The sequence below is a fragment of the Dunckerocampus dactyliophorus genome, chromosome 18, assembly GCF_027744805.1.
Source record: "Dunckerocampus dactyliophorus isolate RoL2022-P2 chromosome 18, RoL_Ddac_1.1, whole genome shotgun sequence".
NCBI lineage: Eukaryota > Metazoa > Chordata > Actinopteri > Syngnathiformes > Syngnathidae > Dunckerocampus > Dunckerocampus dactyliophorus.
The window spans coordinates 8,031,353-8,056,536 of record NC_072836.1 but is presented as its reverse complement, the minus strand read 5'-3'; the positions used below and the strand labels follow the sequence as shown (position 1 = coordinate 8,056,536).

Below are 25,184 nucleotides of genomic sequence, written 5' to 3'. Positions count from 1 at the left end.
TCAATTGTACTGGTTCTGTGATGACGAAAGCTGGTTTTAAAGGTACAGCGCCTTCATTTCACATTTGTATCACAACGAAAATGTTGTTTTTGTCATAAAAAAAGTTCAATAATGTGCAAATAACACCCAGGGGCCAAATTTTACAGTGTAATAGTGTCAGTGCTAATGTAAGATGGATATTTCCAGGTCATTCAGTCGACGACAGACATTACGCATTTTTACGTGCTTACGTATACGGAAGTCGCAGTTGGTGGACGAAGGATTCGGCTGAAGTGTTCTGTCCGTTGGACTCGGCAACGTTCTGCGGGTAAAAACTGCATTTTTACGGTTCTAGCACGACGGCGCGGCGGTGGATGATAGAGGGGGACCAGGGGTGAGCAGAGCGCGATGAACCACGCCAAATTAGCTGGCGATATGACGGCGGATGGCGATCTACAAATGGCCCCCTCAGTGAGCTACAATCAGCATGACAATGGCACCGGTGACGAGCTGGTGAGCTCGGTGACGCTCTACAGGCGAAGGCCCCGGCTTTTACACGGTACCATCCTCCCGTTCCTTACGGTTCTCTACCCGGGATGGATGTACGTGTGGCTGGGAGTGTACGGTGCCTCGGAGTATCCGGAGGCAGGCCTCTTGGCGCTGGCTGCCATCGGGATCACGCACGTCCTCACAGCGTTGTCTGGTTATTGGTCCGTGCACGCCCACTGTTGGCTCACTTGTTCCAAGGTAAACATCCATGCAAATATCACTAATATGGCGGCACTGTCATTCTTCATAGAGATCACACTGTTGTGCTTAGGGGACATGACTCATGTGTGAATTTGTCACATGTTCTTCCAACAGGAAGCAGACCCAAACAAGGCCACTCTGGCTAAGGTCATCCCCACCCCAAATAACGGTTCAGCTGAGCTTGTGGCACTGCAGAGGGACCAGGTGAGTTGGTCCACCTCTCCTATTGTATTGCAGAAATAGGCAAACACTGTAAAGTAAACATTGATAATGAGTAAACAACAACAATAACTGCGGCAGAAAAATGTAGAAAGCTATGTTGTACATATGCCCGGCCGGCTTCTATCAGGAACAGTTTACAGCGTCAACATCCAGCACATGCAGCTGAAAAATGCTGCAATCACACACACTTACAAAGAAAAGGTCAGAGAAAGATCAAAGAAAAATCCTGCAAATGCCAAAAACATACACAAACCCCCAGAACAAGGGCATGAGCAAAATGCTACAAGTTCACGGAACAAAACAAGTTTGCGAGGCTACCAGAGGAGCAAACTTATGTTCTGTTTGTGGTTTGGCTTTTGCAGCTTTTTTCTTTTGCCTTTGTTTTTGATGTAGCGGCTTTTATGTGATTGCAATATTTCTGATTTGCAGCATATTCCCCTTGCATATGTTTCACGGTGTTTGTGGGTTTGGATCATTTATGTGATTGAACGTTGCTGCCCGTTATCCTATCAGCTAGTCTAACTGTTGTACAATTTTCTGCCCTGTTGAGACAGCCACACAGCTAAACAAGCTGAAATGACCAAAAGCGTCCCCTAGCGTATAGGAAGCACACAGAGTGTGGCCAACTATTGCAATAGAGCCAGTGTTCGACTAATATGTGCATGTAAATTATACCAACTGACACCAATGGCTCCTTATTTCCTTCTCAACAGGATGACAATGGGGAAGCTGTTCTGTCTTTTGAGTTCCAGAAAATCCGCTACACCTTTGACCATAAAGAAAAGAAACGCTTCTTCCCCATTGCCTTCCCCATCAGCCACCCGATGGGCTACTTTCAGTCGTGGCGAGGCTACCAGGAGGAAGTGGAACTCAAGGCTGCGGAAAAGCGCTATGGCACCAACCATGCCGAGATGGTGGTTCCCGATTTCCTGGAGCTGTTTAGGGAAAGGGCTACTGCACCCTTTTTTGTCTTCCAGGTTTGTTGTTGGAGTGTTTTATCTATGTGAATATATTTTGCAATGTTCACTATAAAGCCGTGTCTTTTCCATCCCGCAGGTGTTCTGTGTGGGGTTGTGGTGTTTGGACGAGTACTGGTACTACAGTGTTTTTACGCTTTTTATGCTGGTGGCCTTCGAAGCTTCCCTGGTCCAGCAGCAAATGAGAAATATGTCTGAGATCCGCCGCATGGGGAACAAGCCCTACATGATTCAGGTGGAATTTCAATCTGCTTTCCATCCAACCTAAAGGAATTCCAGTGTAACATTCTATGCTTCTGGCAGGTTTATCGCAACCGCAAGTGGAGACCCATATCAAGCGACGAGCTCGTCCCTGGTGACATTGTCTCGATTGGTAAGGGTCCCTTAAGTGTCTTTACTTCTCTCAACACGAGTGGAAAATTAATGCGTATTTTGCGGTGTCCCAGGACGGTCCCCCCAGGACAACCTGGTGCCGTGTGACGTGCTACTACTCCGGGGTCGCTGCATCGTTGATGAGGCCATGCTGACAGGGGAGTCTGTACCTCAGATGAAGGTGAGAGACACAGCTCTTATGGCTCACCTCACAAAAAAAAAAAAACGCTTTTCTCAGCTCCCTAGTGGCTCCTCAGCAAAATCGATTTCTATATGTATTATATAAAATGTTTATACGGTTTATTAAGGATCATGGAACAGAGTGCTAGTCTTTTTTTTTTTTTTTTTTTTTTTAACAACGGTGCCGATGGATGTACAGTTTGTAAACAACGATGCCGATGGATGTACAGTTTGTAAGGATTGATGCCTTTGTGCCTGTAAGGAATGATGTCTTTGTGCCTTGCTGTGTCTTTAAACCTCCCCAGTTGCGCAATACCGACCCTGAGATGCCACATGACAAAGTTGACCAATCATGTGACTCCAACAGGAAAAAAAAAATATTGTGAGTGCCGGCAGTGGCTCAGGAGGAAGAGGAAGTTGTCTCAAAACTGTAGGGTTGGTGGTTTGAACTCCGCTTATTACATCCCAGTCACACTTCACCCACCTGACCAGTGCCGCCTACACTGGTTTGTAAATGTGAATGAATGTTTGGTGGCTGTCAGAGAAGCCTGAATTGGCAGACATGTTCCTATCAGTTCTGTCCCGTGTGGTAATAACTTGCGGTATAAGCAGAATTAATTATTTGTTTGCGTGAATATTCTAATAATTTGTTGATATTCTGGTGTGGGCTTTCAGGAACCTGTGGAGGACTTGGATGCGGAACAAATCCTTGACCTTCAGACAGATTCTCGCCTCCATGTCATCTCTGGTGGGACCAAAGTGGTCCAGCATAGCCCCCCTTTAAAGGCCAGTGCTGGACTCAAACGTAAGCATGGTCATGTCAAACCTCTCGCAAATGTTCACATATCTGCTAAAAGATATGCTCTCGCAGAGTCCATCAGTCATTTTTTGTATCTTTTCATTGCATGTGCAGCTGTTGACAATGGTTGTGTGGCCTATGTCCTGAGAACGGGATTTTACACCTCTCAGGTTAGTGTTTCTTCCTCATTCCACCCACAGTTAGGGGAATTCAACCCTTATCTTGAAACTGGTTTGCACACAGGGCAAACTTTTACGCACCATCCTGTTTGGCGTGAAGAGGGTGACCGCGAACAACCTGGAGACATTCATCTTCATCCTCTTCCTCCTCGTATTTGCCATTGCCGCTGCCGCCTACGTGTGGGTGGAAGGTGATGTACATGGAAATGAGTGATTTATTTAGTAATAATGACAGTCAAAGTGGCGTACATAGCATCTTAAATACTTTCTGTGCCCCACATTCCCTCAGGGACCAAGGACATCAGCAGGAATCGCTACAAGCTCTTCCTAGAGTGCACCTTAATCCTCACCTCAGTGGTCCCACCTGAACTCCCCATTGAGCTTTCCCTGGCTGTTAACACATCTCTTATCGCCCTGGCCAAACTGTGTAAGTAAGCATGTGTGCATTTACTTATCACGCTTGCAACAGCAGTGGTTCATTCTTTTTTCCCCTCCCCCTGCTTTTTAGATGTGTTCTGCACTGAGCCCTTCAGGATTCCATTCGCTGGGAAAGTGGAGGTGTGTTGTTTCGACAAAACGGGAACGCTGACAAGCGACAGTCTAGTGGTGCGAGGAGTCGCGGGCCTCAGGTAAAACCATCCTTACTTGACATGTGTGATAGCATTTGAGCTGTATTATTTATTAGACTCCTACATTTCCAACAAGGGAGGGGAAGGAGGTGATGCCTGTGTCAGAGATACCAGTCGAGACACATCGGGTGGTAGCCACCTGCCACTCACTCGTCACTCTTGATGATGGACAGCTGGTTGGAGATCCACTGGAAAAAGCTATGCTTACTGCTGCTGATTGGACCCTCACCAAAGGTAGAGCGTGTGTCCCACTTTATTCGGTGCAATGCTGGGCTATAGTTCAGAGCGAAAACTGTGTGTTCCAGATGAAAAGGTTTTCCCGCGTAGTATCAAAACCCAGGGCCTCAAGATCCATCAGCGCTTTCACTTTGCCAGCGCTCTGAAGAGGATGTCAGTTCTGGCTTCCTATGAGAAACTGGGATCCACGGAACTATGCTACATCTCAGCTGTTAAAGGGGCTCCGGAGACACTCAGAGCCATGGTACACATGAGCGCCATCCTTTATGCCTCATTGCATTGTGCTGTATACAAAAACGTCATTGTGGTTGCAGTTTTCAGAGCGTCCAGAGAATTATGACGAAGTACACAAAGAAATATCTAGAGAAGGGGCGAGAGTGCTGGCCTTGGGTTATAAAGAGATGGGACACCTAAGTCATCAGCAGGTTCTTTTTCTTTCTGTTCCTCTAAAATTGCTGCAGTTGGTCATATATTGTTGCTGAATCTTTGTGAATTTCCTAGGTGCGGGAGATGAGTCGAAATTCCCTGGAATGTGATTTGACCTTTGCGGGTTTCATGGTCGTGTATTGCCCCCTCAAAAGTGACAGCAAGGCGGTCATCAGAGAGATCCAGGAAGCCTCTCATCATGTGAATAATCAAATGTGATGCAAAATAATGCTACATTGTTGCATTTGTAAAGTACACGCTTCCTGTTGTCGTGCTCCCAGGTGGTGATGATCACAGGTGACAACCCCTTAACGGCGTGCCATGTCGCCAGAGAGCTCCACTTCATCGAAAAGGAACACACGCTTATATTGCAACCAGGTCCCGATCATGGTAGGTGGTGACTTTTATACACAATGCTTGTGGTTAGATTTTGCAGTGATATAGAGCTGCATTGCATTATAGTCCTCAACAACAACCTTGATGCCATGTTACTTTCTAGGCAGCTGGCAGTGGGAGTCAATCGACAACAGCGTGCATGTACCCCTGCCGCCTCCTTCTGTCTCTTCATTTGTTCGCCAGTACGACCTATGCGTCACTGGTGAGGGTCTGGCCAGACTGTGCTGCGACCCCCAGCTGCTGCACACCCTCTTGCCTCACATAGGAGTCTTTGCAAGAGTCAGCCCCAAACAAAAGGTAAGTCGGTAAACAGGCTGTTGTCATGTGTCTTCTGACACATTTTCTTGTGTAAAAAGAGCTGTGAATTTATCTTGGAGATCAATAAAGTATCTATCTACAGTATCTAGAGTTCACTTGCAAGTCTGGGTCTGCTTGTTTGGTGTGCACCAAAGGTAGATTGCATTCCTCACTTGACCAAACGAACCGTACTAGCACAGGGACAACACCACCGCTCATTTTAACTGAAACAAACGTGACAACTCTGAACGCATCCTTAGCAAACACTAGAGGAGGCGGTGTGATGCTAATTTTAAGATAATGGTGATCAATGCAGCAGTCAAGAATTATGATTACTTAATAAAACACTATGAATGATTTAAATGATTGAAGAATTTGTTTTGTTTAGAAATATATATTTTTAAAGATACATGTGTTGAAAAAGAGGGGTTGTCTTATATTATATTCAGGGGTGTCATATATTCGGGTCAATACGATAATATCAAGATCCTGTTATTAGTAGGGATGTCCGATAATATTGGCTACCGATAATTATCGGCCCATGGAGGGTATGGGCAATTTCCGATACCAATAGTGAATCAGATCGGCCCCATCCGTACTTATAATACAGTGCAATAATCTGCTGTGTGTTCTCTTTTGCAGGAATTTGTTATCACGAGTCTCAAGGGGCTGGGTTATGTCACACTGATGTGCGGCGATGGCACAAATGATGTCGGTGCTCTCAAACATGCCCACATAGGTAAAGAACGTTTATGTCCATTGAGGTGTCACTGTACAGCATGGCGTCCATAAATTGTTGTCATATTTCATATACTGTACAATCATTTTACACAGGTGTTGCCCTGTTGGCCAACGCCCCCGAGCGCATGCCTGAAAAAAAGAAACGCGGGAGAGACAAGGAGGCACCCGTTGCAGAATCCCGACCATCGCTGCCTGTTAACTCGGGCGGCAAACTGAGCTCCAGGGGGGCCAGACAGAGGGTGATGGCCCAAAGAGAGGAGCAACTCGCTGCACAAAAGGTGGGGGTCCTAAGATCACTATACTATGTATGTTATGTACGTATAGTGATTTCCCATTACCATTGATTCATATAATAAAGTAGCAGTTCTTTCACAGGAGAGAATAAGTCAAGTCTTGCGGGAACTGGAAGAAGATCAGGTGCAAATAGTCAAACTGGGTGACGCCTCCATCGCCGCCCCCTTCACCTCTAAGCTTTCCTCCATACAGTGCAGTGAGTAACAAATCTTAAGGTCCAAACCTCATGCATCGTCTATGTTGCTTATAAATTTCTTTTTCTCCCTCCAGTCTGTCATGTGATAAAGCAAGGACGTTGCACTCTGGTAACAACACTACAGATGTTCAAAATACTTGCTCTCAATGCCTTGGTGCTCGCATACAGCCAGTCGGTGCTCTACCTCGAAGGGGTCAAATTCAGCGATTTCCAAGCAACCCTGCAGGGTCTGCTGTTGGCCGGATGCTTCCTCTTCATCTCTCGGTCAAAGCCACTTAAAACATTGTCCCGGGAGCGGCCCTTACCAAACATCTTCAATCTTTATACTGTGTTGACGGTGCTCCTGCAGTTTGCAGTCCACTTCTGTAGTCTGGTCTTTCTGTACAGAGAGGCGCAGAGCAGAAGTCCGCCGAGGTAAGGGGCAGGAAGAGTCTCTGGGCTTTGCTTGACTGAGGAAAACGTGACATCTCTTCATTTATCTTCTCTCTTTTCCAGAGAGGAGCAATTTGTGGACCTGTACAAAGAGTTTGAACCCAGTCTAATCAACAGTACCGTCTATATCATGTCCATGGCTATGCAGATGGCCACATTTGCCATTAACTACAAGGTATTGCTCCTATGCCTTTTTCCGTAATTCCACTTTGTACAGCGTTTATATGCAATTTCTTCAGAAACTGCATTGTAGTTCTGTATGTAATTAATACTATAATATTACGAGTGCTTTATTTCTTGGACAGGGTCACCCTTTCATGGAGTCACTCAGTGAGAACAGACCACTACTATGGAGCATCGCTCTGTCAGGCTTGGCAATTGTAGGACTCCTCACTGGTTCCTCACCCGAATTTAATGAACAGTTTGCCCTCGTAGATATTCCAACTGAGGTGAATTGGCACATCTCTTTTTGGCGTTATTTTTTCATTTTTTTGGTGTAATTGTCTTGTAGTAAGGGTGCCCTTTATTTTCCCCTGCAGTTCAAAATGATCATTGCCCAGGTTCTGGTGGTGGACTTTGCAGCCGCCCTATTAGTGGACCGCGTCCTGCAGTTCCTGCTAGGCAAAGGAACTCTGAGGGTGCCTTCTTGAACTCTCCTTGCCATCAGCACCTGCTGCCCTTACCTATTCGAAAGGGAGAAAAGACTATGGAAAGGAAGAGGAATGATGCTGAGATGGTCATGGCGTGCAGTACTGTACACTCCCCTCCTTCGGTCTACATTGTGACTGTATTACCATCAGCCTCCCTAAACTTGATCTGTCCCTCCCCATGATCACACAAGGCCACGAAGACAACAGTATTGAGTGCAAGACTGTGCCAGCAGAGTGACGCATACAGGCACACAAGAGGGGCATTCTCCAAGAGAATTAACGAGTGTTTTGATTTTTTTTTTTTTGTTTACTCTCCTTGATTTTGTAAAAAGACATCTCTAACAGACTTATAAAAAGACTTACAAAGTATGAGGTCCGCAAGTTACTGATTTATCCAAAAACCTCAGTGGACACACTTTGGTGTCTAAACATGGCTCTCTATTTTTGTTTTTAATCTAGCACTACAGTTATGAATGATAATGTGCCAATATATACTTTTAAAAAAAATTGTCCACTTACGAGTCCTCTACTAATTAGAATTGGAAAATGAATGAAAAAGCAGCAGGGTGAAACACATTTATACAGTGAAACCACCCGTAGACTCTACTTGAAAGACAATTATGAAACAAAAAAAGTAAATGCTAAATCAAGCAGAGATTGTTAATTGAGTAGAGCACATACAGTTGATATAAATTGAGCAAATAATCCATTTTGCAGAACCAGAAAATTTGCAGAACCACATTTTTCAGTCTCAGCTGTGTAAATTATATTAACGGTCTATTGCTCAATTACTTCATCCAACAAAGCTTCCATCACATATATCAGCAATATAAGCAACCAATATGCTGTTACCCTCTTCTAAATTTCAACACAATTGACCGCGAATTCGAAATAATTAACCAAAATCAGTGTTAACTGCAAACCAGAACTTCACTTCATCGACCGGATATACTGTAGTTTGTTTACATTCCTCTACGGTACTTGCTGTGAAAATACGCATCAACCGTCATTTGTTAGACCAATGCCACAGTGGGTGCATTCAGGCCGCTTTTTGGTGGGGGGGGCGACAGAATGTTAATATTCCAAATGCGCTGCAAGATAACTGGTGCATAGTCCCCGAATAACACTACATTTCCCACAATGCGGCGTAGAGGATATAGTTTCGGGAGTGGGCGGAGCTTGTTGGGCGCGCGTTGTTAAAAAAAAAGGATTTGAAAGAAAAAGATGGCGCCGGAAAAACGTTCGCCCACAGACCAAGACGGGTTTGTTATTCTCGATTCTTGTAGCTCTTAAACGTTTATTTTGTTCTGCGGCTGAAACATTGTAAAGACATGCAATATTATTTAGTGCTTTTAGACTTCGCCGCAACGTCACCTCAAGCAGCTTTATGTCATTGCTCATGCTGGGTGTATTAACTGACATTAAATGGTTGCTTGTTTTTTTTTTTTTTTAACTAGCCCCATGTGCGGTACTGTAGCCACTGAGGAAACGACGGATGAGGTAAGATTAATCAACGTGACATTTTAGCTGGCTTTCGATAATGATACCGTTCATCCATGTTCTATACAGCTTGTCGTTAATAGGTTATGGGTGAGCTTGAGCCTATCCCAGTGGGGTGCACCCTGTTTTTTAGCTTAACACTCGATTCAGTTGGTAATCACTTAAAAATACATTGCACCCCTCTATATTATCGTCTATTCGTTTTCTATACCACTTGCCCTCATTAGGGTTATGGGTGAGTTGAACCTGTCCCAGCTGACTGTTTGAGACGAGATGTGGCGTACATCTGGTTCCAACTATACACACTCACATTCACACCTAAGGGCAATTTAGATTATACACTTGGCCTAATACATATCATTGGACTGTGGGAGGAAGCCCATGCAAGCACGGGGAGAACATGCAAACTCGACAGAGATGTTCCAACAGGCATTCGAACTTGGATCTTCATGAGGCTGACACCGAGCAGCCCTAATATGATACAGACATATTCAGTTAATATTCATTTGGTTGTTGTATTCTTCTCTCTGTGTGAACTCAGGCCAATCACTCATCTAAACTAAAGCGCTCCCCCACCTCCCAGGGCACTGTCCCGCCACAAAAATCACCCCGTATCGAAATGCAGTCCCTCAACACAATGACACCAGACGCCGGAGAGGAGCATCAGGATACAGACCTGCTGGAAATGGCATCGGGAAGCGCGGAGAAACCAGTGACGTGTCCGCCAGCCAGCCCCACTGCACGGAGGAAATCCTGGAGGAGAGCCACCATGACAAGACGCTCCCTGCCTACACTCCCCAACCCATATCAGAGTGAGTTTATATCAGAGGAAAAAATGGTCATAAACTTATCTTCAGAAATGTGCTTTTTTTTTTTTTAGCTTTGTGCAAGAGCATCAGCACATCTTTATCACAGCGAGAGAGGTTGAGTCTATTGATGGAGGCTGCCATGAAGGTAATTTCCAAAGTCGAGATGCTCGATATTGGCTTTTTTACCAATATCCAATATTGTCCAACACTTTATTACTGATACCGGGCTGCCGCTCTTTCCTCAAACTAATGTTGTGTAATGAACACGTTGTACTTATGTACTACTTATGTCATATGTATTATTCTTGTCATTCGGCAGTATGTAATGCTACAGTAATGCTACATTGATGAGACATTACATTACTTGAACACTGCATGTAGTCAGCCAAGGCATGTCCGACATGACAAAGTGAAAAAAAATTCTCCTTGTCCTCCTTCCAAACTCCGTTAGAAACCCTGTAAGTTTAGAATAAAGAAATTCAAGGCTAACTAGTTAGCTTGGTAGCATGCTATCTATGTTTAAAGCAGCGCCCGTCTCTTGTGTCCTTGCAGTGATCCTGTAGCCTGCGCAGAGTAAAGGTGACTATAGGAGTGTTATTTCATATCTACAGGGCTCTAAGAATGGTAAAAACCGTATTTAGAAAGTCATAAACAGGTTTTCTATGCTCGATAAATATGAAAATATTCAATTTATCAATATTGACTCCTACTGTGTGGACATTTACTTATTGCGGTTGGGTCTGGAACCAATTAACAGCGATAAATGAGGGATGCCACCAGTGCTTTATGTCATGTCCCGCGTGACTGGTTGAACTTAAGTTTTGTTTTTCCATAGTTTTCACATACTTTCCTGTTTTGTGCCATTTTGGTTTTATGTTTCCTGTTTGGCAGACGTGCAGCTGCTTTGCGGTCGCTGTAAAGCGTGTGCAGCAGTACCTGTTTTGTAGTAATTAGCACTGCTATTTAGGTCAAAGAGCAAATTGCATATTTACAATCTGAAGGCGAAACTTGGAAATAATTACAGACCGCAGACCAAATGAGCTAGCAACCACGCTGCTCATGCGCTGATATCAATGCGGCAGAAAAATCAAAATTGATATGATCAATATCTCATTTTTGTGCCAGTATCGCCCTGTATTATCGGACGTCCCTATTCAAAAGGCATCAGAGTCACATAAATTGTGTTTCAAATCAATCTCTCTCTCCTCAGCTTGCCATTGATAGACTTCAGAATTCACTCAAATCAGTGACAAATTCATCTCCCCCAGAGTCTTTTCAAAAACAAGGTGGGTGCTTGCCCTTCCTCCATTGTAGCTTGCTTTAGATCAGGGGTCTCAAACTCAATTTCACTGGAGGCCAGTAGAGGTAGAGTCTGGGGTGAGGCTGGGCCGCATCAAGTATTGGGAGTAGGGCTGGGAATGTCAGGGTACCTCACGATACGATATAATTCACAATACATCCATGTGATAACACCACTGTTAGTTCAGTGTTGTTTACTTGCCCCTGTAAGTATGGAAGTAACACTGAGCTTGCCCGGATGTCGCATGCTGCAGTTACACTACTCTTTGATGTCCAGCCGCGAGTTTGAGACCCCTTCTTTAGATAGCTTGACGGGGGAGATACAGCCAATTTCAACCTAAAACTGTATAATTGAATGTAAATTTCCTTCTTTCTATAGTTGAGAACTTGCAGACGGAGTGGCACACTCTGACCCAAAGCATAGGGAGTGAACAGCAACTTCCTGACAGTGCAGCAAGGTATTGGATGTTGGTTTTATTCCCGATGTGTCTTTTTTATTAGTTTTGTTGTTGTCTCACTCGGTGCAGCATTTTTAGTTGTTGTATGTACTTTCAGATGTGGTGATCTTGCAATGCGGACAGCTACGGAAAAATTCTTGAATAACACCAACAGGTCTCTTCGAATTAATCTTTATATAGACGTGGCAAAAGATTGTTGTTTTTGATTACAAATACTGTGTTGTTTTTTAGGCTTCAAGCTGAAATTGAGTCCTGGGAAGCACTCTTACAAAAACACCAGAGTCGGGCAGAAGAACTAAAAAGGTTGGAATATGTGCAATATTGCCATCAAACAGTCCTTTTAAGTTTTGTGTCCTCTATTTGTCACAGGAAAGTGGCTCAGGGCCATAAGAAGGCTGTCTCATTAGACCACACACGTTTGGCTTTATCCTCTCAATACCAGTTAATTCGAAATAAACCTGACTACCATGGCTTCCTCTGTAGGCAGCAACCCATCATGCACACAATGGCAGCTATTGTACGTATGCCAAGACCTTTTTCCATACATGATTTAAATTATTTCTTTTATATAATTGTTCATTCTATTGTAGAGATTTTTATAATTATGTTAGTCCTGGTTTAATGTAAATTTATATAGCAGCAAGGTTTCTGTTTATAATTCCGTAGATGGATACTCAGTGTAAGATAGTCCGAGAACTTCAGTCCATCAAGGAGCAGTCGCAGCTAATGGTGAAAGAGACCAGTGGCCGACTGGGTAATTATCATCTTTGTTTATTTAAAAAAGAAAAGGGAAAAAAAAGGCATTGGTAGAATCATTCCTGATACGTTTTCTTTTCTTACCAGCGGCTCAAGCTGGATTCCGGGATCATTCCGCCAACACCATTAAGGAACTAGTGATGGCAACTCTTCCGTCCACAGCCACATATTGGTCTTAAATGGAGGCAAACCCTCAAACGACCATACTTTTTTTCTGTCTTTTTTTAATAGTCATTTTGACTTCTGACTATCTTTATTTGTCATTGTGAAATTTGCCTGTTGTCCGTATCTAAAGAGCTAGGCGCTGATAGTTGATGTAATTCATCTATGTGACCAGCAGCTGGCAGTAGGTGTCTTAAAAATAATGCAAAGCTGGAAGATCTCTGCTATAGCTTAATGAAATAAATGCCTTCTCACCTCTAAAAAATGAAATCCCAAAGACTCTTGTAAGACTAGACACATGTACACAATGAGTGCATGCATGGTGTCAATTAAAAAGAAATGTACCATATATATTTTGCAGTAGTACAAGTAGTAGGACGACCCCACTCCTTGGTTTCTTTATTCGCATTTCTTGCCTGTGCTCTTTCTTGGGCCTGTTTACTTATTTTATTTATTTTTGGTGCTGCATCTATTTCACTTAATCAGTGTCCCCTGACCATTCAAGAGAAAGCCCCTCCCCCACAGTGACTCACCCCCCCATCTCTTGCATTTGGCTGGGTCACTGATGCAGAACGAAGCTTTGACATTGTACCAGTCAGTCAAAGCTTCGTTTGCTATCACTCCTATCTCCTGGAACCCTTCACTATTTCATGTAAATCTTAGGTAATTGTGGACGTTGCAGTCTGAAGAGAACGGGGAACGGACCCTGGCACGTTTTGTGGTTATGATGTGGAATGGGTGACATTTTCAGTGGGGATTGTGTTGAAGGAGGTGACAGGAGAAGACGAGCAGGGTTGTGACCATGAGAGTTGTGAATGAGGGGCAGGATAGCGCACAGCAGGAGAGATCGATTCTTATTTAGATGAAAATGAGGCTTTTTGCTGGTGGGGTGCGAGGAGGGCACCTTAAGCATCCAAATGAATAGAGAAGTTTCACAGAGATGATGCCTAAATGAATGGGTGACAATGAAACGCCAGGTTTTACAAAGACACTGTCGTCCCTTCACTTGCAAGGAGGGTTCTCTCTTGACAGTCAAATACAATTACTTTGGCATTAGATGGTAATCCTTGCAGTGTTTCACTCAAACTGTGAGGGAAGAAAACACTTTAAACCGCTTCAATGACCCATTTAGGAGTTAAGTGTTTGGTGTTTAATGTTTGGATAAAGGTGAGACATGGCTCACCTTCTGCTTTTATTGTTTGGCGACTGCTATAATGAATGGGGAGCAGCAAACTACAGCTAGTTTATTTTAAAATGCAACCACTGAAGCTTAAAGCCTATGGGTTTTGTTATACAAGAAAAAAGAACAAGAAAAACACTTTTATACAAGTGTAAAAATAAGTGAACCATTGCCAGTCTTGACTGCAACGACGAACGTGAAACCTGATCCATCTCATTTTTTGATAGACCTCCTTTTCACCCAAGTGTAACAATAAGCTAAGCACTTTTAAAGCTACAAAACACTGGTTCTCTGCTTTCTCCATGTACCTTAAACACCATATGCATGTATTGTTTCATCAACTGGCTCAGTCCGTTTCATGATTTTACTCCACATATTGTTATGCTACATGTTTTTAGTGTTGTGCGGGAATACATATACTGCATGTGCACAAGTGACCTCAGAGGTGAGGCCTTTAATGGCCCCACTGTTCTTCCAACAATCATTTATTATTTCATCCTAGTTCACATGTACTGTTTAACCTCTTCTCTATTCTCGCTGTCTCCAACTTTAGATTGATTAGCCACCGATTGTGGTAGATGGATGTGTGGAGAGTCAGCATAAAGCACCGCCAGTTTGGGTCCTGCTGCCTTATGCACACCCATCATCTGCTCATAGTACAGCCATCCGGGCCGGCTGCAGCACAACAGCCTTTGCTCCTACACATGCATTCAGGCAGCCATTCGTCTTGGAAGACTGTCTCTCTGATCTGAGTGATAAACTGCAGCAGAATTGCCCAGTTTGCAAAAAAGAAAAAACAAGGACACTAGTTTTTCAATCTGTGCTGTCATCGTTTTTAAAACTGTAAACTGATGCAATGTTTCATTCGCTTTTTTTTTTTCTTTCTTCTTTCTAAAAAGCGTGACTTTCTTCAGTTGGGTTTTTCATGTAAATTTGACCACTCTTGGTGCGATCAGAGATGATGTGCTCCCTTTTTCTCTCCTCCCGCAGCTCACTGAGCATAAACACATTAGAGAGGTTTATATTGATGCACCTAATTAGCAGTCTTCTTCATTGTCTGCAACACATTTTTGGCATGCATTACGCACAATTTTCGTTTTGCTCTCAAGACAAGAAAAATATGAATATGAAAAAGTCTTATCTGGCATGGTTTTGGCCAACACTTTTCCATAATGACACTTTGGTAATGATAAAGACGGTTTGTTTTGAACATGCTAAACCACAGTACATTAAAGAACCTCAGATGGTTCCACCTGAAAAGGAGAAGGAAGAAGCAGATCTTATTTAATCCTACTCCTCCTCCATGTCTTTGCGATTACTGATAGTCTGTTCACTTGCTGTGTTTAGCAAGTTCACATATTACCATTTTATAATAGGGAATATGTAATAATAAATGGCGTATTCAATAATAAAACAAGAAATACCAACACATGCTTCTCACAAAAAGTTACGGATATGCACAGCTGTTATGTCTGAGAACGGCAAGTTGTGCGTTGAGTCTTGAACATGTAGAACACGTGCGTTCAAAATTACAGAAGCTCAAATTAAGTTTACCTGTCAAGTTTATACAGTCATACATTTTATCTCTAGCTTCTTGTGAGTAGCATACAAGGATTAAGTAAATGCAGGATATTAAATAATGACCTGTTAAATAATATGAATGAATATGGGAATAAATAATACTGTGGATACTGTGTTACTATAGGACATATGCTTGTAGTGTTTCTTAAACTGGCTCCTATTAGTACATCGCTTAGGTTTCAATCGGTTCTATAATTTTACTCCACATGTTGATATGCCACAAGTTTTAAGTGTTGTCTGGCCATACAACCGGTTGTATTTCCCTCTAGTTAAAAAACCCCAACAACTTACATATACGGGTATATGTTGGCAGGGGTTATGGGTGCAGGTAATTGGCTCTCGGTAGATTGTTAGATGGACAGATACAAAAAGGCAGACATTTGCATATGTATAGCTGGTAATAAATGCAATATACTGTAGTATGGCTATGGTGTTGTACATTCAAGTTGACAGTCAGTGCAATTGCTATTCATAACAGGTCATATTTAGATACTGTGCAGTTCCAGTTTGCCAGTGTTTTTTTTTTTTAAGTGCAATTAAATAAACAATTTTAAAACAAAAAAACACCAGGGTTCTCATCATTCTGCTTCCTTCCTAAGACTTGTAAACCCTTCTTGAGGTCCTTACTCACTCTGATCCATAATTTTACTCCACTTATTGATATACTACACATTTTAAGTGTTGTGTAGCCATACAGTTGCAGTTGTATTTCCAACTTTTGTTGACAATTACTGTATGTTATAACTGGATTATCTGGCATGCAGATATGCAGCACATAGCTCTTGGAGTAGCTCACAGATTGTACGATAGATTAAAAAGCCACATATTTGCATTTGTATTGGTGGTAATAAATACAATATAGTATGGACATGGTGTGGTACATTCAAGTTGACAAAATCTGATCATAAGAGGTCATATTTAGATACTGTACAGCTTAAATGATTTGATAGTCTTTAAAAAAAGACAACAAAACATTGTGGTTCTCCTTGTAAACACCATATCTTTGTGCTGTTTCTTAAACTGGCTCATTTGGGCATTGCTTGAGGTCCTTAATCCAGTCTTCAATTTTACACCACATGTTGGTGCACTCCAATTTTTTAATGTGGTCATACAAATGCTTGTACAAGAGGTCAGATTTACAAGCTGTATACATTCTATCTTTAAAAAAAAAAGGTTAACAATGTGCCGTTTATGTATTCATGAATTGACATAAAATTGTCTAATGACTATCATGTTGATGACGTCAGTGGCTAGTCATGTGTAACGCCTGCCTGCCACGAGGGTCGTTTCACCTGAGAAATCACAAATTGGCGCTAGCGTCATAAAAAACATATGACATGAATATGTATTTGTCTGGTGACTGTTGTGACAATATGTTAGTCGCAAGGGGAAGTGTGGTTGTTTGCCACCCGCTAGCAAGCAGTGTTGTATCTTGAGTTCCTTGAGCTCGCCCACAGTACAGCCCACATCGTCGCGCGACAGCAACAACAATGGCAAAGCGTTAGTGTGTGGCGCTAGGAGCTCTCTCTCTCTCTCGTATGCGGCCGCTCCGTGTCCCCTTTTCCACCACTTTTAACTCGACTCGTTTTTTATTTTTCACGTCAAATTATTACAATCTCTATCTTTTATCGTTCCACAATGTTCGAAGCGAGCAGACCGTGTGTCCCCGCTGCTTGGCCGCTGGGTTGCAGCTACTAACCTAGCTGCCTTTTCACTCGGTGGTTAGCTAACATTTTTGTAGCTAACATTTTTCCCAAGCTCCGTCGTTTGTTTGTTTTTATATCTATGTAAAAAAACAAACAAAAAACGAGCGAATGTTTCAGAAGTGATCTGTTTTATGACAACCGTTGTCAAATAGCTGCTATTCGATACGAAGTGTTTGTATGTTTGTCGTGGAAACTAGTTTGCTGGCTAGCTAACAGGCTAGCTATTTGTGTGTATCCGCGTCAAGAAGGGAAAACGCCACCAGAGTTTCCTTTTTGGAGAAAGTAATGGATGACCAGACCAGGATGTTGACGGGTCTCACCGGACTTGGTGGACTACAGCCAGGCGACGTCGGCGACCCGGACTCTGTTCGGAAGCAGTCCCTTGGCCAGCCTCAGCAAGACATAGGGGATATCCTCCAGCAAATAATGGCCATCACCGATGAGAGCCTGGACGAAGCACAGGCCAGGTAAGAATAGGCGAAGAGCCATTTTCCATCGAGCTGCGGTGGATCTTATACTTCACATTTATTCTTTTACAAATTGTTCCTATTCCCAATTTCCTTACAACTTTTGCAATCCGTTATCACGGATCCTAAGCAGTTAAAAATCAACAACAACGCTAAAAAGCAAGACGGTTCTTTGTTATGTGCTCGGCTCCCTTTTGAGTACATGCACTTAATTTATTATCAATAACAAAACGATCGATTTTATTTCTTTATTGGGAAAGTTTCAACTTGAAAACGAGACAATGGTTGCTGCACTGCTAATTATCGTCAAACCACTTGGCTGCCACTTAAACTGCACTTGCATGTTGGATCATATAACCGCTTCACTAGATTACAGCGGTAGTAACATTTTAGCACCGATTATTATATTAATATTAAAACAACACTTGCATTTTTTGCACGTTGCAAAATTAATAATGCCCCCCCCCGCCAAAAAAACGTTCCAAAGGGTTGTGCGAAAGTTATGTTTCAAAAGCTGCACCACATTGCTGTTTGTGCCTAATGAGATTTGTCTAATTGCACCCAAATGTGTCTGAAAGGCGCTCTGCATCAAATGATAGTCGATGTCATTATCCGATGATATGCAAATGCGAGGGCAAAATGAATGCAGGGAGGGATTACTCAATTGGCCCAGTGACTGTGATGACAGCAGCCATTCATTCATAAGACTCCTCACTTAATGTTTGTATCAGAGACATTCCCTCCTTTCATTCTCATTATTATTATTATTATTATTATTATTATTATTATTATTATTATTATTGAAGGGGAATGTACGTCAGCAGTGAGCAAATTTGGATGCACCCATGTGCCATGTGGCTTAGGGTGCGTAAGGTCATCTTCCAGATAAAGCCTCACGATTTCAACAATAGGACGGCGTCCACTTGCAAGACTGTGGCCACGGTGTGATGTGTCATTAGCTAGTGATTTTCCACCCAACATTTGACCACCTGGTTCTCTTAATTAATTCACTCCCCTTTCACTCCCTCCCTCCCTGGTGTTCATCCTTTTCATTGTGTGCTGGGTGCAATCAATTCTCCTATAATGTGTACGCGAGTGCAGCTGTCCGCAAATCGAGTTTCTATTAATGAGGTGGTGTTGAAGGGGGAGGGATGATGCTATATGGCCAAACACACGCTGGTATTTTCTTATGTCCAAGTTTGAGAATGATATCAGACGTTTTTATTTTTGTTTTGCTTTTGCTCCGTATGCACTTCTGATAGTGCATGGGAGCACTGTGGTTTTAAAGAGGGCAATTACAGTAGTGTATGTAACAGGCTAAACAGGTTACAAATATATGTAACTAAAGGTGTGTCGCTACAGACATACACTTCATAAAAGTAGTACTCGAAACGCTCACTTGAATGTGCACTCGTGTGCAGAAGAGTGTGGCTTCATATAAGCTTTCTGACATCTGTAATGTGCAAACTATTTAGCCAATACAGGTTTTGATTAAATATTCATCCATAGAACCGTGAGTATCTTTTTTTTATTTTTTATTTTTTTTTAGGTGACAGCCTAAATAGGGGACCCTTCATCCATCTGATAATTTGCCACTATGGGTTAGTTAGGCTAAAATACAAAAATGCAAACACAACTTAGAATTAGTGTGTTTTCATTGTCGTTTGTTCGGGGCATGCTAGGGCTTTAGACAAGACACAGGGCTCCAATCTAACTGTGGCAATGAGTTGGGGGGTTGGATGATGTCATTGTATAATTTGCCTTGGTGAATGAATTTTTTTTATGGATGCTGAGAGAAAAAGTACTCAAAAAACATTAAAAGCAGAGCAAATATATTTTGAAATACAAATGAACTTTCTTCTGTCACTTTTATTTTGTATTTTTTTTAATGTCACAAGCCTGGAGTGCTTTTAGATGATGGGGTACATAGGTGGACCCCCTGCTCGTTGAGAAGAGCGATAAGTGCTTTCATGTCTCTAAAATTGTTCAGTAAGACCAGAAAAAGATGTTATATTGGCGCAAGTCACTTTTTTGGAAAAAAATACAAACTAGAGGATTCAGAGTACTTTCAAAATATAGCTACAAAGTTGCTTTGTTGGCAACTCCGATACCTCCTGCTGCGTCTTTTTATTCTCTGGCAGACCAGGTGCGCATGAGGTGTGCGAAGACGCAGATTTACGATGGGATCTGCTGTACGAAGTTGTAACGACAAGCTACGTTCACAGACAGTTCCGTTATAATGTGTTTATGAGCGAGGGTGAACAGGTAGCGCCAAATCTATTTGTACTGGTTAAAATGAACGCATGGGAAACATCAACATTTCAAAGCGTGAGGCTGGTCAGAAGACTTCATTGGCGGTGTGGGAAAAATAAAGAAACATTTTCCAGCCCTTCTAATCTAACTTCACTTGTGTTTAATGGCATAACAAGTAGATTAAGTTTGTATGGTCAGAGAGTAGAGGGGTGAGTAGAAATCCCACACAAAATATGCTCCAGAAGTGAAGTTTTTCAAGGAGTGTGGAAGGGGCCCGTAACTGTTTTTTTTTCTGTGAGGTGAGGCTCACTCTGTCACATCTTTGAAAACCATGCACAAGACGTTTTCTGGCCTGAAAACTGTTGAAAAACCGTGCGATTTGTTTGTGTACTTTGGCAACGGCATTTTCAAGCCAACGAGCGCAATGTTGTCGGAATGGTGGACCTATCAACTTTCAAAATGAGTGTAAATGCAAAAACAGGACACGGGAATGCACCTTTACATGCACTAGTACATCACTGTTCAAAGTTTCACTGGTGGAAGTTTCCTTCTCCCACTCTTTTTTTTTTTTTTTTTAAACTATTGCTGATTTGGCCTTCTTTCATCATTTTTCTTATGTTGCTATGAATAATGCAAACACTTTAAGGACAGACATTCAGGCATTTGCAGGAAGTGAATATCTATGAAGGTACTGATCTAAATTAGGATTGTTCAGCCCTATAGGGGGTCTGCTAATACAAAACAGTATGGTCGTCTTCAGCGTAGTACATTACTTTGGTCCGTTACACATCCATTTCTCAGTCACGATCGACAAACGACCACGTGACGACACATGACCATGATACTTCTGTTGTGGGGGGTGTGTGTGCTGAGAATGGGGTAGCGGTCAGGGCAGTGCTGCAGAGTGCCCCTTCCTGCACACTCTGCCCTGCCCTCATCCTCTCCCCCCCACCACCCCAACCCCTCCTGTCGCCATATGTTTAGATGCTGGCCAGAGGATTCGCCGGCGCATTGGGGTGGATCAGACGACCCCACAGAGGGAGGGAGAGCAGGGGGGGGCATGGCAGGGGGTGGCCTGCCAGTCAACTTCCAGTACAGGTCAGTACAGGACCGCATGAGCAACCTCCCTCTCCCCCTCCTGCTCATACCCTCCATTCTGATGGTTGCCCTCGCCCCCCAACTCAAATCCAGCCGTGATGCATTTAGTGCCACATGCAAAACTTCTTAAATATTCCGCCTCCATCCTCACACATTGAAGCAGGATCCGGAGGCATGTCATTTAGGCTCGTCAATGTAGTCCATTCACTAACAATGCGATGGGCTTTCACTACTGGAATTGGTGTTGTGGTCAGGTGTAGCCAAATCATTCATTTGTGGTTTTCTCAAGAAAAAGAATTGCTTTATTTCATCATTTCATCCCTTTCAGTCCATGCTCATCCCAACCAGTCATATGCTCTTGTTTTCTTTCATGTAAACACTTTCATGTAAACACCCACTATAGGAGACCGTTGCGTCAAGTTGTGTAGGCATAATACGCTTGTGTTGGTTCTTGCACAAATCATGTCACATTTAAATGATGTCTGTGACTATTCTACAGTGTTTGAACATAATGAGATCCACAGATGTAGTTAAATTAATTACATGCATGGTTGATAGTCTTTAAAATGTCAAATTAATTAGTTTGTGCCTAACCTGCCTCTTTAAAAGTCTGCGCTAAATGTTTGCAATACAGTACAGAAGGTAAAAGGACAGTGTTGCATTGTTTTGTTGACATTAAATAGAACAGTTATGGTGATTAGTCTCATTTTTAGAGCCCAACATAGGTGGTGGACCCACCCTGTTGTCACTCAACTCCATTACCTCTCCTTTTCTAACTTCAAGTTACAGGTGGATTTTATGATAGAGAAGAATTATGTGGCTGCACGTGCAGAGAGAATAAACACATCTGTTGTGTGAAAGTCAGGAATACAAGCATTGCATGACTCAAGCCAAGACCTTGTATGATTTATAGTGGACTGCTTTACAACAACAACCACACAACATGAAAGCAAGCCGAATCTGGTGCTCAGTAATTGCAAGTATTTGTAACTCATTAACTCTTGACTATTAGACTCCTTTAACTTTACCTCACAGAATCATCCAAATGGCATCATCCTTTTTTTTTTCCTTCGCATTGGCGTGTTGAGATATTTCTGCATTGACAGACAAAGGCATTTCCTATGGAGAATGTCTTGAAGCTGTGTTGCTCTACGCTTTGAAACACTCGCACATACAGCCGTAGCATAGAGGAAGTTTTAAGAAGAGCGAGACGTGGAACAACTTGAGATGGAGGTTCTTTTTTTTATTGTGTTTCCTGCACGCTTTCTCCCACACCCCCCTTCTGATTCCCTCTTCTGTCTCTTGCAGGAAGCATGCCCTGAACTGTCACAGAATGAAGCCAGCCCTGTTCAGTGTTCTCTGTGAGATCAAAGAGAAGACAGGTGAGTTTCTACTTCGCTCATTTCCTTCTTTTATTCTGCACTGCACACAGGTTGGAGACTAGAAAGGTAGTGTGGCGCCTTTCTTGCAATTATGGCTTCCTCGATACAAAGTTACTTCCTTCCTGGCCCCACAGAATTGATGGAATATTGATTGTATTTCTTCTGTTTTGGCCCAGTAGATTCTTATTTTCTGAGAGTACAAGTAGATGCTATTTTAAAGAATAAATATCTCCTTTAACCCCTACGTCTGTCTTATTCAAATTAATAAACTGGGAAAAAAAACAACTACATAGAGAATTTGTACACTCGACAACGGGTAGATATGAAAAAAATCTGCAGGGGGTTATTGCTTAATAGCGGGTGTATTATACCATCTCCACATGTTATTTTCTGGCGCACTCTTACAACGTCCACACTCACACTGCATCGTAATGCAATTATGCATTGGTAATAAATTGCTATGCATATCAATGCAGTACCCTCAGCGAAACATAGAGACTTGTAATGTTTGATCTCATCTGGACATGTGATAGAATATTATGTTTTAATACACACACTTCAATGAAGAACTTGCTCACGCTCGCACAATTATTCTAAGCAAAACCAGCTGTTTATCGCCATCTTGTTAGCTATTCCAGTCAGCTATCTGACAGATTCTAGTGCGGTTCAAAGGACGAGGCTTAGGGAGGCTGGCAGATTGATGGTTATGGTACTGTGAATGGCTGGGTTTTTGAATTCTCGCTCTTCTCTTTTATCCCCCTCCTGGCTTCTTCTCCGTGTGCATCTTCTCACTGAAATCCTCTCTTGTTCAAATACAATTTGAAAATGCTGCACCGCTGCCTGTCGTGGCTCTCTGTCAATAATGTATTATTGCTCTCCAGTGATTGGAGAAAAGTACAGGCTAGGCTTGAGCGAGTGGGGCAGGGTACACAGTTTCCCCGGCAACCGGTGTTCTTATTTACCCTAATGCCATTCACTTTGATTTTCACATTTAGTCCGCCAGTGAACTAGCGAGAGAGGGTCTGTTAGTGCTCGTAGAGTAAAAGGGGAGAAAAAGCCTGACGAACAATGGATTTATACTGGAGGTGAACATGCTAACAGTGAGATGCAGAAATATTTGGCTTGGCTTGTTAGCTGCTGGCCATCTGCCATGCAGTGCCCTCCCAACTGCACTGTTACCTGCTTTGGCATTTCTCTGCTCCTCATAAGACACCTCCCCCTGCAGGCTCCATTATGTGCCGCTAGAATGGGAATTGACTTCTCCTCAGCACTGCCTTTTGGAAGACCCAATCAGTAACCCTCTTGTATCTCCACAGATTTTTTATGCAGTCTTTTTTATTTCCACTGACATGCACTTGTCAGCGCCTCCACATACACACACGCTCTCTTGTGCACATACAGTACAAGCACAGCAAAGGAGGATAAAAGCAATCTTTGGGTCTGCTCCTACTGATTCTGTGTTGTCCTCTCCTCCTCGCTCCCTCTGCCTCACTCCCATTCTTGAAAGCGAAGACTTGCTTTGAACTCGGGGCTTTGATATGGTAATGTAATGGTGCTGTTGGAGGAGGGGATGGTGGGCTGGTGGGGGAGGGGAGGTGAATTCCTCTGAGTGCTGCAGTTGGTTAGATTGTTTTCATTGTAAAGGAAATGTTCTGCGTAAATGCCAGTGCCCCATCTCCCTTACGTCACCCTTCACCCAAAGCCACCCGTTATTATTTTTTTAACCCTCAAATGAAACATGACTACCATCTGCATGCAATGTAATACTCGTTAATACTTCATTAAAAACAGACCATGTGGGAGAAAATAAGTACACACAGAGAGACAGGAAATGATCAGAGTGAAGAGTTAGGGGCTTTGCTGCAACTCTGTTCTTGCTCTCATGGGTATTTACTGTAAAAATAGCTCATAGTGCAATGGGACAGCATATGCCAAAATCTCCCACAAGCCACTGCAGCTACGCTCAGAAGTTTGTACATTTTAGTTTGGGCATCTTCTAGGCATTTTCTGTTTACCTTTTAAGTCCTCCGTTTGCTTTATGCACAACAATGCGAGCCTGTCACTCACTCTGTTCTGTCACAACCCTCCTATTACATACAGCAACATTCCTACTTTATTTTTGGATGCGTTTTGCATAAAATTGTTTTTCAACAAGAATTAATCGGGCTGCGTGCGATGTTGTACCTTGGAGACAGGAAAGTATAGTATAAGTACCTGCTTTCTTGCCAAACAAGTGCACTTTTTCATCGAAACATGTGCCACTTAGCTTCAGTGGCCTCGTAGTCTAATGCAGGTAATTACCTAATAGGAGTCAAGCATTGTGTAATTTTAATCTTGGTACCTGCAGATGTGGTCAGTACCTGTTGTACCACAACAATAGCCCTTTTATGCAACCTATATACAATAGTGTGGTAGCTTGAATCAGTGGTGATAATATGACCGGAATCCTTATATCTGTTGTTAATACTGTCGCAACTGTGACTACCCCCTCTCGGTTAGCATTAGCAATCACAGTGTATATACAGCATGCATGACAATACTATTTCAGCCACCAAATGGACCTCAGTTGCATGTTAATTGAATAGAAAGTTGTAAAAACACAAAGCAAACTGTTAACTTAAGAGTTGTTTATTCACCGGCAGAGCCATGATTAGAATCTTGTTTTGATTGCTTTAACTTTTGGGTTGTTGAAGCTGACTAATTGGCAACCCAAACATTAGAAGTAAGATAATAAGAAGCCTTATCTTCCACCAATAATAATAATAATAATGCCTTTA

General features: G+C 42.6%; 3 protein-coding genes across 8 annotated transcripts in view; all 3 read left to right on the top strand.

Moving 5' to 3' along the window:
• Nucleotides 1-238: 238 nt before the first annotated feature.
• atp13a1 (ATPase 13A1) lies at nt 239-8,125 on the top strand. The gene is made up of 24 exons (XM_054759736.1): nt 239-726; nt 844-933; nt 1,665-1,928; nt 2,008-2,163; nt 2,232-2,301; nt 2,375-2,481; nt 3,156-3,285; nt 3,394-3,449; nt 3,523-3,649; nt 3,748-3,885; nt 3,967-4,087; nt 4,164-4,321; nt 4,393-4,568; nt 4,639-4,749; nt 4,826-4,951; nt 5,032-5,140; nt 5,250-5,443; nt 6,086-6,182; nt 6,278-6,462; nt 6,560-6,674; nt 6,749-7,088; nt 7,170-7,281; nt 7,412-7,555; nt 7,646-8,125. The coding sequence occupies exons 1-24, from the start codon at nt 388-390 to the stop codon at nt 7,754-7,756; spliced, it is 3,576 nt and encodes a 1,191-aa protein (XP_054615711.1). The 5' UTR covers nt 239-387; the 3' UTR covers nt 7,757-8,125.
• A 150-nt stretch (nt 8,126-8,275) lies between these two features.
• On the top strand, nt 8,276-13,089 carry LOC129171277 (kinetochore-associated protein DSN1 homolog). Of its 3 annotated transcripts, XM_054759781.1 has the most exons (11): nt 8,276-9,018; nt 9,214-9,256; nt 9,798-10,068; nt 10,137-10,210; nt 11,276-11,351; nt 11,744-11,822; nt 11,920-11,976; nt 12,054-12,125; nt 12,192-12,339; nt 12,489-12,576; nt 12,666-13,089. In XM_054759781.1, the coding sequence occupies exons 1-11, from the start codon at nt 8,981-8,983 to the stop codon at nt 12,755-12,757; spliced, it is 1,038 nt and encodes a 345-aa protein (XP_054615756.1). In that variant the 5' UTR covers nt 8,276-8,980; the 3' UTR covers nt 12,758-13,089. The 3 variants fall into 3 exon arrangements, with proteins under 3 accessions (XP_054615756.1, XP_054615755.1, XP_054615754.1); XM_054759780.1 differs by having other exon boundaries at nt 9,840-10,068; nt 12,054-12,339; XM_054759779.1 differs by having other exon boundaries at nt 12,054-12,339.
• Nucleotides 13,090-16,856: 3,767 nt separating this feature from the next.
• The window catches only part of pbx4 (pre-B-cell leukemia transcription factor 4), a 30,319-nt gene continuing 21,991 nt past the window's right edge, over nt 16,857-25,184 (top strand). Inside the window, exons 1-3 of one of the 4 annotated variants that reach the window (XM_054759770.1) lie at nt 16,857-17,674; nt 20,912-21,025; nt 22,334-22,407. In XM_054759770.1, coding sequence (XP_054615745.1) covers nt 17,493-17,674; nt 20,912-21,025; nt 22,334-22,407 — 370 coding nt within the window. In that variant the 5' untranslated portion in view covers nt 16,857-17,492. The remainder of the gene's footprint in view (nt 17,675-20,911; nt 21,026-22,333; nt 22,408-25,184) is intronic. The other 3 variants (XM_054759773.1, XM_054759772.1, XM_054759774.1) reach the window with 3 other exon arrangements.